General features: G+C 32.4%; 1 protein-coding gene across 1 annotated transcript; it reads left to right on the forward strand.

The window, feature by feature from the left end:
• The first annotated feature begins 860 nt into the window (after positions 1 to 860).
• On the forward strand, positions 861 to 3,353 carry LOC145589705 (plasmodesmata-located protein 7-like). Its single transcript, XM_081646384.1, has 3 exons — positions 861 to 1,670; positions 2,842 to 2,961; positions 3,091 to 3,353. Exons 1-3 carry the CDS (start codon positions 947 to 949, stop codon positions 3,096 to 3,098), a joined length of 852 nt encoding a protein of 283 aa, XP_081502510.1. The 5' UTR covers positions 861 to 946; the 3' UTR covers positions 3,099 to 3,353.
• The last annotated feature ends 13,923 nt before the right edge of the window (positions 3,354 to 17,276 follow it).

Genomic DNA, 17,276 nt, shown 5'->3' on the forward strand with positions numbered 1-17,276 from the left:
AAGCTTTATTTGAACAAACCGAATCTCTTTCCCCTAAAAGCTACTAATATGAATATTTATGAATATGATGTCCAATTATGATGAATGATGATAAGTCATACCTACCCAAAAAATCAATGTAAAAGGGAGTTAGACCGAATATACAATCCAAATTCTATGACCCGGTTACAAATCCGATTCATATACCATGTTTATATTTTGTGATTTGACTTTAAACTAGTTAAGACCAATTTAATAAGCTAAGTGTTGAGTCAGTCTTGGAATTGGTGTGAACTTGATACCATGTCTGGTGCAACTGTACAAGTATATATCATACTCCGTAATTAAAATGAAGCCATTTTTTTTTTTTTTTGTAGATAATGAAATCTATTTTGTAATTTTTAAATTTTAATTGTTTTCATATGTAAAAATCATATTATTGAACCTAAGAAAATCCAATGATGTAGAGAATAATGTATGTATAGAGCTAAAATTTTGGATTAAAAATTAAATGAAACATAGGAATAATTATTAATTGGGTAAACAAAATCAAATTAACAAGAGATCTATCGAGAAAAAAAATTTGACATAATTCTACTAAAACGTCCTATGATTCACTAATCTACTTTGATGTCCTATTAGATAATTTATCAATAATGAATTAAAGGAAAACTGACCTATATTTCATTTTATTTTATTCATTCTTGTATACCTTATGTAAGATTGTAAGAGGTATATATATCAATGATAATATTACACACTCTAATACTCTATATATATTTCTATAGTTTTACAATAATACCCCTAACATTATCCTTAAAGACCTTAGAAGCATAACATTAGGAAAAACAAGTAACCCTAGCAAGTGATATATGCTAATGTAAGCTTCCAACACTACCAACTTCATTCTGTACATCATTTTCTTTCCCTTTTCCTCCCAAAGCTCAAACCCTTGCATTATTATCACATGGCAACTTCACTTCCAATACTCACTCTCTTACTCCTCCTCTCCCTCGCCACCGCCTCCGACTCCTCCACCCTCAACTCCTTCGTCTACGGTGGCTGCTCCCAACTCAAGTACTCCTCCTCCGACGTCGCCTACACCTCAAACCTCAACTCCCTCCTCACCTCCCTAGTCAACTCAGCCACCTACATGGCCTACAACCACTTCGCCATCGCCGGTACCTCCACGCACGAGGTCGTCTACGGCCTCTACCAATGCCGTGGCGACCTCTCCATGCCGGACTGCGCCACGTGCGTAGCCAACTCGGTAAGCCGTCTAGGAGCCTTATGCCCCGGGTCATGCGGTGGGGCCATCCAACTCCAAGGGTGCTACGTTAAGTACGATAACGACACGTTCATCGGGGCCGAGGATAAGACCGTGGTGATGAAAAAGTGTGGACAACCTACGGGGAACCAAGATAAGGTAGCGAACCAAGACGCGGTGTTGGAAGGGGTGGTGGGGAACGGAGGAGGGTTTTATCGAGCCGGCGGGTCGAAGGATGTGGCGGTGATTGCGCAGTGTGTAGGGGATTTGAGTGAAGGGCAATGTCAAGATTGCTTGAAAGAGAGTGTTGATCAAGTAAAGACGGAATGTGGTACGAGTGGTAATGGTGATATGTATTTGGGAAAATGTTACGTTAGGTATACTATTGGAGGTGGTCGTGGATATTTCAATAATAATGGTATTGGTAAGTTTTTCTATATATACACAAATTATTATCTAGCCACTTCTTTCATATAATGATTTAATCGATATTACTCTCTCTATTCTTTTTTCAATACGTACTAGTGCAACACGAACTCATTACTTGTATTCTTCACAATATGCTTGACATTTAAACAATAATATGTTACTTATAGTTGTAATGACAATATGAATACTTTTATCTAAGCTTAACTAAGTTTTGATTTTGCTATCGTAACTGATAAATCACATAAGTGTGAATGGAGAACCAAATCAATACTATTTTTTCTACTCTATATAATCGATGAGCTTATATATTATTATATAAAGTGTATATATACGGAGTATTACTCCCTTCGTCCCTAATTTTTTTGCCCCATTTGACTTTTTGCGATCTCCAACAAGTGTTTTAATACGGTTATATCTCCATTTTCATACGTGTAAAAATTATAAAAACTAAATATCAATAAAATGTACAATGAGACACATCAAACAAGATCTCACATGACTATATTATCACTTATAGATTAAGAGTATTTTATGGTCGAAGTTTATAAAAGTTGAGCTAAATTTTTGCAATGGGGCAAAAATTTAGGGACAGAGGGAATAGATTTTTAGATCTTTAACATGTACTTGTAGTGAATGACAGCTAATTTAATTGGTTTATGTATTGAATGCTGATACCACAGGCCAATTAAAGATTTATTATCGTGTATTTTTCATGTACCTACATTACTTGATATATGTAGCTCTCTATACAACAAAAAAAAAAAAATTTAACATTAAAAAATGTAGCTTAAAGTAAAATTACAAAAAGGCAAGTTTTAGCAAAATATTTCATGTTATGAATATACTCTAATTAAAGCAAGAGTCATTCGACAACAAAATTCTATGTATATATGAAGTTACTTTTTGAAAATGTCCATTTCCATAGTTGGAAGCTTGGACCATAATTAACCTAATACGTAGTACAATCAGTAAATAATCAGTAAAGATACACCATATAGTACTTCGTATACATGTAAATGTAATGTTATATTGATGTGTTTTAATTTAGACTTTGATTAATTTAATTTCTTTGTGGTGACTAATGACTAGGATCCATATCATTGTAACATTAATTTGTAAATTTGACTTACTCATTTTATCTTTTTTTTTCCTTTTTTTCTTTGTAGGAGGAACGGACGACAAAAATAGGGGAGTGAAAAATTTTGCACTGGTAATTGGACTACTAGCTGCAATTGTGATTGTCATCATATTTCTCACTTTCATTTGCCGAGTTTTCGCTGGAAGTAGTAAGCTATATACTCCTTTACACTACTTACATTCGATTTAGTTGTCATATTATACGTTAAAACTACATAATTTACGTGATAATTATCTTTTTTACGTTATGATTAATCATACTTCTTTCTCTTTCGCAGGTAAATAAATGATTAAATTATCATCGACTTTACATCCAAAAAAAATGGCTATTTTTACATACGCCAACCCTTCTCATCTTTTTTTTTTCTCTCTACATAATGTCTACTTTCCATCCATTCTTGCTTCTCTTTAAATATGACATTATTATTACTCTTACCATTGTTAATGTTGCTTTTTACTCTATATATAAATATTTTTATAGATAATATTGTATTCATTCATCAAGCAAAGCTTTTATAAAGGAAGAAATTAAAGCAAAAAAGAGGATGGATCTGTGTACATGACTCTGCATATTCATGCCAAAAAAAAAAAAAAAAAAAAAAAAAAAAAAAAAAAAAAAAAAAGCAAGAGGAATCCACAAACTGAACGCACTTTTGTCAAAGCTTTAATTTTTTGTAGTATTAAAGTTGCATTGTCAGATGTTAAGATATGCCACATGCATTTCCTTAAAGTTGCATGGAAGTTATGTTATCTTTATGCATTGGATTCCGAGAAATTTTACTACATTGTTCGTTCTTTAAACTATTTATGTGTGATATTTAACACCGGCCATTTTACTGTTAGCCATATATGAGTGTTCATGCAAGTGGTTGATGTGTAAGACTGTAAGATAAAGATGACATTTATGGAAGTAGGGTAAGAAAAATAAAAAAAATAAAAAAAATAAAAAAAAAAGAGTAAAGATAAAAGTCATTGTTTGGTAATTAGTTGTTAATAATAAACTAGTTTGACCGAATGATTTCATTGAATGTTTAGACTAGTTGGTTGATAAAAATAGTTTAATTTACAGTAATTTATATATGAGATTAGCATAAAATTTTATATATATTGATGGGGAATTATACCTTAGTTTTAAATCAAATAAAAAAATTTACATAAATGATGAATTGAGCATGATTAATCTTTAAGACTTACTCGCATATCCAAGTGTCATAATTTAAACCATTCGAACTAGACTAAATTGAACAGAACTTGAACTATCCAAACCCATCCCAATCGAATGTAGCGTAGCTTAATTAGAAAACTGATCATATTGGACATATTCACCGAATCGTGCTAAGCTTTAGAGCATGCAACTTGTTCGAAGACAATGATATATATATCACTTCGTATTCGTATCCCTTTTGTTAAACAGAAATAAGCTAATTAAGCTACTCATATGGGGCATTGTATGTCATATAATGTTCTTTTATAAATTAGGGGCATTGTATGTTCAAAATCGAGATGCAAAAATTATGCTACTCATATGGAATCCTCATGAAGAAAGATTATGCACTATCTTTGAGAATATTGATAGACATGATAGTCCCCTACTCCTCTCATAATGAATGAGGCATGATCTAATCATCTAACAACCTTTCTAGACATCCTTTACCTTAAAAAAAAAAAAAAAAAAAAAAAAAAAGAAAAGAAAAGAAAAGAAAAAACCCTAATTTGTGACACTTTGTTGGTTGATAGGTTTACCTTGCATAAATCAAATTTAGATTGGAGCTGATTTTATCCAGAGATCAAAGCTCAACCTCCATCTAAATATCTAGGTTTCCATTAAATTCGACCTAAATAAAATATTCATAAGAGGAGTATATTATTTTTAGATCACTTGGTGTTTGGATAATGTAATGCTATATGTATAAGCATCAAATATCCATTAAATAAATAAATAATAATAATAATAATAAATAAATAAATAAATAAACATTAAATATCTTCTAAATGGTTTGATTGACTTTTAGAGTTGCAAACTTTGTGAAAATAGGAAAGAGAGAAATGGTCATAAATATTTGATCTCACTATTTACAAACTCATTTTAGCTTCATTTTGTGATTTATACTTGAGAATAAACATAGTCGTGTGTAATATTGTCAGATTCGTCTTAATGTATATTATTTTTCAATATAGTCATATTATAACTTTATACGTCTTATTGATATTAAAGATATTAGTTTTTAAAAGGAAATTTTGTATTAAACTGTTATAAAATAAGGGGAAAGGGAGAATATAAGAGAGAGAGATGTAGATGGTAATTGTGTTGTCTATATTCATCTATTTTATGAGCCATCTATATATATACATGATGTGAATAATGTAACCTATATGCACAATGAAGAGTCCATTCATGAAGGGGTTACAATGTGAACTAATAACATATGGGGGTTACAAAGGATGTTACAAAGATACTTAAGATAGTCATTACAAGCTATAATGACCATCCATAATAAACATATTTTATAACACTCCCCCTCGGATGGGCATTATCTAAAATAGATTTAATGCGTATATATGCTGCCTCATTAAAAACCTTTCCAGGAAAAACCCTGTGAGAAAAAACCATGGATAAGGGAAAAAGAGTGCAGCGCGCAATTACTCCCCCTCATTATTATATCACTGAAGATCTTTGAAACGACGCAATCCAATACGATAAACTAACTTTTTAAATGTTGCGGTCGGAAGAGCCTTAGTGAATAAGTCTGCTAAATTCTCAGTTGAACGAATCTGAAATACATTTATATCTCCATTCTTCTGAAGATCATGAGTGAAGAAAAATTTGGGTAAGATGTGCTTTGTTCTGTCACCTTTGATGTATCCTTCCTTAAGTTGAGCAATACAAGCTGCATTATCCTCATATAGAGTTGTCAGTGCCTCTTTCCCAGATGATAAACCACAAACTCCTTTTATATGTTGAATTACCGACCTTAACCATACACTTTCACGACTAGCCTCGTAAATTGCTAAAATCTCAGAATGATTGGAAAAAGTAGCTGCAATGGTTTGTTTCATGGAACGCCAAGAAATGGCAGTACCACCATATGTGAACATATATCCAGTTTGTGATCGACCATTATGAGGATCAGATAAATAACCTTCATATGCAAAACCAATCAAATTTTCTTTGGACAACTTAAGGAAAAATAAACCCATATCCTTCGTACCTTGAAGATAACGAAGTATATGTTTAATCCCATTCCAATGCCTTCGGGTTGGACATGAACTAAACCTTGCTAATAAATTAACTGAAAATGATATGTCGGGTCGTGTATGAATTGCAAGGTACATTAGTGCTCCAATTGCACTAAGGTATGGTACTTCAGGACCAAGAATTTCTTCATCATTTTCCCGAGGTTGGAAAGGATCCTTCTCTACATCAAGGGATCTTACAACCCATAGGGCTGCTCAATGGATGTGTTGTATCCATAGAATATTTTTTAAGAACTTTTCCTATGTATTTTGATTGGTGCACAAGGATTCCATTCTCTATGTGCTCTATTTGTAACCCCAAGCAAAATTTTGTCTTTCCAAGATCTTTCATTTCGAACTCTTTCTTTAAATAATTGACAGTCACTGAAATCTCTTCAGGAGTTCCAATGATATTCAAATCATCAACATACACTGCAATTATAACAAATCCTAATCCAAATTTCTTAATAAAAATACATGGGCTAATAGGATCATTCTTATAACCTTCTTTTAACAAATACTCACTTAGTCGGTTACACCACATATGCCCAGATTGTTTCAATCCATAAAGAGATTTGTTCAATTTAATACAAAAATGTTTTCGAGAACTAGACTTTGCTGCTTCTGGCAGCTTAAAATCTTCTGGGAGTTTCATATAAATGTCATTATCTAGTGGGCCATATAAATAAGTTGTGACTACATCCATCAAGCGTAAGTCAAGTCCTTCTCTTATTGCCAAACTAATCAAAAATCTAAAAATAGTTGCATCCACCACATGAGAATATGTCTCCTCATAATCAATACCGGGTCTTTGTGAGAATCCTTGTGCAACTAATCGTGCCTTATATCTTACAACTTCACTCTTTTTATTTCTCTTTCATACAAAGACCCATTTATATCCCACTGGCTTTACACCTTCAGATGTACGGACTACAGGTCCGAATACTTCTCTTTTTCCAAGAGATATTAATTCTGCTTCAATTACTTCTTTACATTTTGGCCAATCATTTCTTTATCTACATTCTTTAATGGATTTTGGTTCATAATCCTCATTATTATCCATAACATCTAATGCTACATTGCATGAAAAAACATCATCAACGTCGATTTGATTTCGGTTCCATGTAATTCCAGACATGATATAATTTTTTGAAATTTCTTCATTATCAGGTACCTGAATTTCTTCTTGTATCATGTCTAGAGTCTCTTCTGGAGTTCCATCAAAAATTGTTTCCTCAACTTGACCATTATCAACCTATTGGTTTTCCACGTTTCTGACGTAGTTTAGACTAATTAGCAAATTTATTTTGTCCTTCCGGGACATTTATTTTAAATGGAGCATTTACAACTGGAATATGTGACCTGGTCAGTCTTTTTGGGTCAGCAAACGAGTCTGGCAATTGATTTGCTAAACTTTGTAAATGAATTATCTTTTGAACTTCCAGTTCACATTGTTTATGTTTATAACTTGTAAAATATGTTTATTATGGATGGTCATTATAAAATATGTTAGAAAATGAGGAGGATTGTTATAAAATATGTTTATTATGGATGGTCATTATAGCTTGTAATGACTATCTTAAGTATCTTTGTAACATCCTTTGTAACCTCCATATGTCATTAGTTCACATTGTTTAGTTCAAGGATTAAGATAGGATAATGATAATTCATTCCATTTAATTTCTTTTTCCAGCTCTCTCTTTTCTCCCCCTAATGTTGAGAAAAGTGACTCGTTAAAATAACAATCTGCAAAACGAGCCATAAATAAATCCCCTGTTGTAGGCTCAAGATATTTAATTATTGACGGGGATTCAAACCCAACATATATTCTTAACCTCCATTGAGGACCCATCTTAGAGCATTGTGGTGGAGCTATTGGAACATAAACCGCACATCCAAAAATTCTTAGATGGGAAATATTTGGTTCGTGACCATAAACTAATTGTAATGGGGAGAACTTGTGATAACTTGTTGACCTGATGCGAATTAGTGCTGCTGCATGTAATATAGCATGTCCCCAAGAAGAAATTGGGAGATTGGATTTCATAAGCAATGGTCTAGCGATTAACTGAAGACGTTTAATTAATGACTTTGCCAGACCGTTTTGTGTATGAACATGTGCTACAGGATGTTCAACATTTATCCCAATAGACATGCAATAATCATTGAAAGCTTGAGATGTAAATTCACCAGCATTATCAAGCCGAATAGTCTTAATAGAAGTATCTGGAAAATGTGCCCATAACTTAATCAATTCGGCAAGTAATCTCGCAAACGCCAAGTTACGAGTTGATAACAAGGACACATGTGACCATCTAGTTGATGCATCAATTAAAACCATAAAATATCTAAATGGTCCACATGGAGGATGTATGGGCCCACAAATATCTCCTTGTATTCGTTCCAAAAAACTAATTGATTCAAAATTAATTTTAGCTGGTGATGGGCGAATTATCAACTTGCCTTCTGAGCAAGCGGCACATGAAAAATTATTATGAAGAATCTGCTGGCTCTTCAAATAATGTCCTCATGAATTTGTAATTATTTTTCGCATCATTATTGAACCGAGATGGCCTAACCAGTCATGCCAAACAACAAAATTATCAGTAAACTTCTGGTGTACTATAGCATGAGTTTCAATAGTATTGATTTTTGTGTAGTACAAACCAGTGGAGAATGTGGGGAATTTCTCCAAAACATGTTTTGTGCCTTGAGTTATATTCGTGATTTGAAGGAATTCATTATTTTCTTCATTGATTGTCTCAATATGATAACCATTGTTGCAAATATCATTGAAACTTAATAAATTTCTTTGAGACAATGGGGAGTATAAAGCATTAATTATTTTAATTTCAGTTCCCCAAGGCAATTTTATGTTGGCTCTTTCGGAGCCTTTAATGATATTTGTACTACCCGATATGGTACTCACATTAATCCTTTTCATCATCAAATGAGAGAAATATTTTTTATTTTTAAGTATTATATGAGTAGTTGCACTGTTAGCAAGACATAATTCTTCATCATTCATAGCAAATTGTACTTGAGTAGTATCCATGTTCTTCATGAAATAAAATACATGTCAAAATATTAAGCATAAAAATAAAGATGATAAATAAATAAATCAATAAAAACACCCAAATAGTTCATAAATTCATAAAGCAAAAAGTCCTTATTACAACCATATAAATTAACATAAGTAAATAACTAGATAAAGTCTAATACTTAAAGCTGACACAAAACAATATAAATTTAATTATTCCCTTTCGGGGAATTGAAGAAATCAGCAACTTCTAAATGAGTTGTATTGCCAAAATCAAAATTATTCCCTTTCGGGGAAATAAGAAAATCACCAACTTCTAAATGATTTGCATTGTCAAAGTCAAAATCACCTTCACCATCTTCAAGAACAAGGTTTGCCTCAACTTTCTTTCCTTTCTTCAAAGATTCTTGGTAAAGTTGGACAAGATGCTTTAGAGTTCTACAAACCCGAGACCAATAGCGTTTTCCTCCACAACGGTAACATATATTGGTCTCACTTTTCTGTTTATCATCCCTACGTTCTCACTTCTAGTGGGAATGTAAATTTGTGAAATGACCTCCACGACCTCTACCATATCCACTAAAACCACGCCCACGACCGCGACCTCTACCTTGACTGTAACACCCCGTCTAAAAACAGAAGGCGAGACGTTAGCGGAAATAACGTCGAGACGGTAATGTCACTCTAAAGGTTACTAAAAAAATAAATAAAGGAAACAACTGAATAAATAAATTATTTAAGTGAAAGAAAACTCAATAAACATAGAAAACTTCAAACGAGGCAGAACAACCTCAAATCCATTTGTCCCAAAAAAATGGTCTAAAGATAACATAGGGAAGTCTATAAAACTGTTAAGAAACAAACTAAACACTCTGCTCTCAGCCCAGACTCAACAGAAGCTACTCTTCACCTGCAAATAACATTTAGGTTCCACAATCAGTGGGGAGTAACTAGCAGTTCTCCCAAAGACAAGGAGATCACATAGCAAGAATCAAGACAAGGTAAGAACAAAGAAAAAGGAATATGAAAACAAAGTCACAAGACATGAACTAAAAGAAAATAAAGATATTATAAAGAAACTAGTCAATGGAACATATGGTTACTTAGTAATTTAAAACTTGAAAATGGAATAAAAATAATTGTTAAAATTCATATAATAATTCAAACAAGCAAGACAGGTTAAACAGTTTAGTAATAATATTTATATCATAGAAAATAAATTTGACTAAAGTAGGATCGAACGCTAGTGGAAGCCCGCAGTCCACTTCCTAAGGTTTGTCAGGCGAACCTCCAGTCAACTCACAAGAGACTGTGTCTAAGAATGGCCAAACTCCCGGTGCCGGATAGAAGCCAAATATGGTCTTACACCTCCGAACCTCCCGGACGACAACAATTAACCCAGGTTATACTACTTGAATCCCGCAGCCAAGTAGTTGGCATGTTCTAACCATTGGAATCCCGCAGTCCAATGGCACCTAACTTACAGTCAATATAAGATTCGATAGAATAAAATAATATAATTTTAAATAAAATTATCAATGATCAGCAGAGATGCCACATATGGTCTTATACTCAAATATTATCAAATCAAACACCGCAATATGCATAGGTTAAATATTCTGTTACCAACACCATGAGAAGTCTTTTAATCACAAAATATGCACACTATACACATTCATATACATGTTGTCCAACTTATAAAAATTTTAAATACATACTTCTATAAATCAGAATAATAAGATTGTTACTCTAAAAATTATCAAACTTGCACACATTGACCCACACATTGACACAAGTATAATAAGATATAATAAGAGACATAACAAGGTTTAATCATGATTATACCCAAAACTGATCCCAACCAACAGCTTACATAAAAGTTCAGATTTTAATACGACACAACCAAGCCAAAAATTCACATATTTTAATCACTAATCATAGTACAAATTACATACATGAAACACATCATGGTTTCTATGTGAAAATGACTTTTAAACTCACACTATGTTTATAAGAATAGCATACAGTAATTCGATCCTCACTCCACGAAACCAACAATACAACTCCTCTGAACAACAATCATGCTAGTTAAAATTATCACCAACCAAACTAGGAATTCAAGCAATTAGATTTAATCATCATTATACATGAAAGTCAACTCTATAATACATATAGATTCAAAGGAAGTTGCAGGTCCAATATGATATAATGCACCAAAACATGACGGAGAAGTAAACCACGCAATCGAGTCCAAGCAAATAGATATCTACTACAATGATCATTATTATACATGGGTTTTAATCCTTGAAATCAGACATAAAAACTAGAAGACAGTAGGCTCGTGATGCATATAATTCGCATAAAATCGGTAGGGGAAAACAGTTAATAATTCTGTCAAATTATAAATAGGCAACTAGCGATCGTACTAATTTTCGTCATACGACTTTCTCAATCGTTCTAGCCTAAGTCATGCATTCTAAACTAAGTGAAACCTAGTCTAAGGGATAGTACTAGTTACCTTGAAAGTAGAGTGCGAGATTGAGCACAAACGAGCCCCAAGGAACAAGAATCAATACTCCAAACGCCCTCCAATGGAACCTGCTACTTTGTGGACTTTTTTGTGAGAAATTTTGTGAGTTTAGAGACTAGAATGCAGCAAGAATGATATAACATGGCTGGGCAGAGTGAGGTTAAAATAGAGGGGAAGGAGAGAAGTTTGAGGGTTAGGCAAAATTAAAGGGATTGGGGTTACAATCATCAATAGAGAGGTAATTGGGATGGGGGTTACAAGGAGCATTAGCAGTCAGCAAACCCCTTTAATTTCTCCCCTTTACGTGACTTAGTAAATGGGTCAACACTAGTGGGTAATATAGTTTGGTCTGGTCCAACACTCTATTAAACTAATTCGCACGCTTAACTTAAAATTACTACTACGACGAACTAGCACTAAGACGATCAATACTCAAAACAATAAATATTTTTATTACTTAAATAAGAAAATAAAATTCATATTAATTTAAAGAAAATATTAGTATAAATATACATATTAAATAATACTTACGTCAAAAACAATATGGGGTATTACATTGACCTCTACCTCGACCACTACTGCTGGAATGGTCTCAATTTTTAGTTTCTTTCCCGTTATGGGTTGTCATATTCGCTTCAGGAATGGAGTAGAGCCAGTAGAACGTGATTCATGATTTTTCATTAACAGCTCGTTATTTTTCTCAGCCACAAGAAGACAAGATATTAATTCAGAATATTTTTGAAAATCCTTTTCTCTATAGTGTGTCTGCAGGACAATATTATTAGCATGGAAAGTGGAGTATGTCTTTTCAAGCATTTCTACATCAGTAATATTTTCTCCACATAATTTCAATTAAGAAGTTATTTTAAACATAGCTGAGTTATATTCACTAACAGATTTAAAATCTTGCAATCTCAAATTCAGCCATTCATAACGAGCTCTAGGGAGTATCACTGTTTTTTTGGTGGTCATACCTTTCCTTTAGATTACTCCAACGGATTTGTGGGTCTTTTACAGTTAAATATTCATTTTTAAGTCCTTCATGGAGGTGATGGCGAAGGAATATCATGGTCTTTGCCTTATCTTGGGGTGTTGTTTTATTACCCTCCTTAATTGTTTCACCAAGCCCTTTAGCATCTAGGTGTATTTCAGCATCTAACACCCATGATAAATAATTCTTTCCGGTAATATCAAGGGCCACAAATTCAAGCTTGGCAAGGTTCGACAATTTCACTATACAAAATAACAAGACAAAATTAAATAGCATACAATAAACATATACTATATGAAAACAATTATTCTACTGTTAATGATTTAATCACATATGAAGGGGTTATCATGAGTTATACAATTCTTAACAAATTTACGAGACATTTTAGTAGTCTAAACAAAATAGTCATCAAACTAAAATAATATAATCCGAATTATTAGAAAATAAAAGTAATCATGAAACGAAAATTAAATGCTTAAACACCCAAAGTCATGAAAAATAGTCGTCAATTCTTATGTGGTATAACAAGAGTAAACACTATATACTACTGACATATACGAAGTATAAAGCTAATAATCATAAACTTTAGCAAAGACAATGACATCATGATATAAAACAATTCCTAGCATCATATGATACATGTCAGAAGCAAACCACAATATCAAATTAACATTACACTATAGTTTTATATATGTAAAAGGGGCTCGTAAGTCTTAACTATAAGTAACAGATTTGTTATAAAATGAGTACCTTTGGACTTTTTTTTTCATGGCTAGTATACTTACGGAGTAAGATCGGTCTGATCAATATAATAGTTTCGTTTAGAGTATGGTACTGATAACGTATTATAAAATAAGGGAAAAGAGAGAATATAAGAGAGAAAGAGATGTAGATGGTAATTGTGTTGTCTATATTCATCCATTTTATGAGCCATCTATATATATACATGATGTGAACAATGTAACCTATATGGACAATGAAAATTCCATTCATGAAGGGGTTACAATGTAAACTAATGACATATGGGGGTTATAAAGGATGTTACAAAGATACTTAAGATAGTCATTACAAGCTATAATGACCATTCATAATAAACATATTTTATAACAAAACCACTTTTTATAAACATTTTTTTGCAAAAAACCACCTTATAAATTTTTTTTTCACAAAACCACACCTTAATCTTAAAATTTTTTAAAAGGCCACACCTTTCGCCGAAAAATAGACTTTGACCTTGTATTCCGGGGTTGACCCGACCACGTGCCTCGCACGTGACATCCTAAAACCACTAACCCTCTCTTTCTCTTTCTCTCTCCTCAAATATTACCCAAAATTTCCCTCCAATTACTCCCTCTTCCTCTCTCCTTCGTCACCCTTCTCATTAAACACGAATCCATCCTCATTAATTCCTTTTCTGCTGCTTTGCCATGGCAGGAAGGAAGGTGAAAGTAAGTTCTAAATTTCTCTCTCCTTTCATTTGTTATTGCATTATTCTGTGCTAATTGAAATGGCCTTGCATTTCTGCCATGGGTAAGAAAAGGAAAGATGCATCCAGAAAGCATGGTGGGGGAATTCGCTGGGAAATATGGCCAACAATGGCTTCAATCGAACAATAATTCCCAATCACAAAACCCTAAATTTTCGAACAAAACCCTAATTTTCGCAATTGTAATCAAATAACATCAATTAAGTGTCAATTACTTGGCTCAATTCAAGTTTCTTGGAGAATTCGCTGGGAAATAGGGCCAACAATGGCCTCAATTTCGACAGAGGGTGAAGAACAAGGAAGAGAGGGGAAAGATGACAGAGAGAGAGATCGAATGAGAGAGTAATTGGAGGGAATCGGGGATATAAGGAGAGGAAGAGTGGTTTAAAGACGTCACGTGACATGCACGTGTGGTCAAACCCTATTTTCCGGCCAAAGGTGTGGCGCTGCTAAAATTTTCTTGATTAAGGTGTGTATTTGCAAAAAAAATTTATAAGGTGATTTCTTGTAAAAATATTAATTATAAAAAGGTGATTTATTGCAAAATTTCCTTTTTAAAATTCATACATTGACAATTTGGCAAACATGAAAATATGAAATGTGAGAACACTAAAATACAAACGGATGAAGAATTTAGCATTATTATAAGCTTAGACTATAACCCAAGTGTCCACAAATAAATGAATGAAAGACCAAGTCCTTTTAGGCCCAAACTTAGCCCAATATTAAACTATAGGCCTGCTTAAGAGTGACCACTGTATATTTGGGCTATGATGTCGATCCATGAGATGGGGTAAAAGACTGAGGCCCTAGCCTGTTTGGGAGTTAGCTATTAGCTGTTAGCTGTTAGAGGTTAGCTGATTAAGTTAGCTAATTTAACTAACTAATTATATTAGCTGTTTGTGTAAAACTGTTTAGTAAGTAGCAGTTAGCTGTTAGCGATTTCAGAAATAAAATAACTAAAAAGCTATAAGCTCTTCCAAAAAGCTCTTAATCTGAGCTTTTTGAAAAAGAGCTTTTTCATCCCAAAACTCTCTTCCAAACCTCTAACTACCAAACACTCCAAATATCTTTTTAAGTTGGTCAAACCCCTCTTTCCTCTCAAACCTCTCTTTTTTCCTCAAACCACTATTCCACTAATAATTTGGGCAACGAAAGGTGTTTAGTCTTAATCCAATGTGGGCCAATGTTATTGGCTGGCTATTATAATTAAAAGGTGTATAGTGTATTAATACTTTGTCGTATTCAGTTTTCTTTTGGTTTTGTACTCATTTCTTCATTTCTATTATTGGTAGGTAAGGAAGTCTTGGAGAGCTTTCTTGCTTTACAGTCCACTATTTTAGAGTTGCATCTAGTTCTTCCATTCTTTAATACTTCGCACTTTATTTTTATCATAAAAAGTGTTACATAAATTTAGTTCTTCCATTCTTTAATACTTTGTAACTTTTTTTTATCATAAAAAGTGATACATAAATTGGTATATCGTTATAGGTTGAGGGGGAGGGGGTAGAGAAGTAGTATCCCGCAAATGTTATCCACCTCAAATTTATGTCTAAACATTAAATTTTATGGAACTTATCCAAGGGATAGGATTTTTTTACCTCTCCCCTCAAAAACCTTTTATTACTCCGATAACGCTTTTCTTTTTTTGGTCGAGATTGGGTTGGTCTTCAGTGTACTACCTAAAAAAATACATAGTAATAGATAATGTCAAATTTAAATGTTACAATTGAAAATGAAGATATGAAGTAATAAGCAATATTTTCCCCTTACATGATTAAGGATTTGATTTTAAGGTATGACCTTCATAGGCCCTGTTCTCTTCACCTTAAAAAAATAATATTAAATAAAAATAATTTCAGTTCAGTAAAATTAATTTCAGTTTAGTAAAAATAATTTCAGTTCAGTAAAAATAAGTTCGGTTCAGTATTTTCTTAAAGAAGAATTATAACAAAAAATCAGTAAAAATAATTTCAGTTCAGCAAAAATAATTTCATTTCAGTAAAATTAATTTAAGTTCAGTAAAAATAATTTAAGTTCAGCAAATATAATTTTGTTTCAGTAAAAATAATTTCACTTCAGTAAAAATAAGGTGAAGAAAACGGGGCTTTATCCAAGATAATTCAAGTTTCAATATTTTTCAAATTTGATCCATCAAATAGACTTATATTGAAAAAAATGAAATCTTGAGGAATTATAGTCCAATTTATATCCTTATCATAAGTTTTCATCAATTACTTTCAAAAAGATTTCATTATTCATCTAAGTTTGCTTAATCGCATTCACATCCTAATCATACAATGATACAATTGGTTAGCTTTCTTTCATTTATCCAAGATATAATGATACTCCCTCCATTTTTAAATACTTGCTCCACTTTTCTTTTGTAGCCGTTTTTAAATACTTGCTCAATTTCCTTATTTGGAAAGCTTTTATAATATTTAATTCATTTTTCTCAACTAGTGGGATCCAATTTTATTACTTTTAGATTCTCTCTCCTCCAATTTACCTTCTTCTAACCCCACTACCTTTATATTTTATTACTTTCTCCAATTTCTCCTAAAACTCCACGCATAGAGAAATGTAACAAGTATTTAAAAACGGAGGGAGTATATATCAATCATGGTTTGTTTAACTTGTTTTTATATATTTGTAGTATTTATCATAACCTTAAAAGTTAAACCGCTAAAGACATGAACCATAAACGTCAATAACATTTGATGATTTTACACCTTAAAATTTTTTTATTTTTATTTTTCAAAAAATAAAAAATAAAATACACACATCAATGAATGATAGAGACAATATTGACAAAATAATTTGTGTTCCTTATTGCATTATATATATATACGTAATCCTACACCCTAATTAATCACAATGGTGATGTAACAATAGGGAGAGTTCACCAATTATGCATTCATTTTATAACTCACGATAATCCAAGTTATATATTTAAAACTAATAGGTGTAGATTCTAATATAAAAGGTTATTAGGTATATATTGTCTTCTTTAGATTATAGAGTGTTTAATTAGTGTTTTAAAAATTATTATGAAAAATGTTTTGATCTAACTGGACATTACAAAATGAATAGACAATTTAATTTACACCTACTAGCAATGAAACTATGTCATATCTCGTGTCATTCATACCACCCAACCTAAAACAAAGTTGAATTTCAAAA

This window comes from Chenopodium album, chromosome 17, assembly GCF_948465745.1.
Source record: "Chenopodium album chromosome 17, dcCheAlbu1.1, whole genome shotgun sequence".
NCBI classification, from domain to species: Eukaryota; Viridiplantae; Streptophyta; class Magnoliopsida; order Caryophyllales; family Amaranthaceae; genus Chenopodium; species Chenopodium album.

Bases quoted from the DNA above. Each gene is read 5' to 3' on its own strand.
- LOC145589705 (XM_081646384.1), top strand. From the start codon at position 947: ATGGCAACTTCACTTCCAATACTCACTCTCTTACTCCTCCTCTCCCTC. The intron at 1,671-2,841 runs GTAAGTTTTTCT...TTTTCTTTGTAG, and splicing joins TTTCAATAATAATGGTATTG to GAGGAACGGACGACAAAAAT.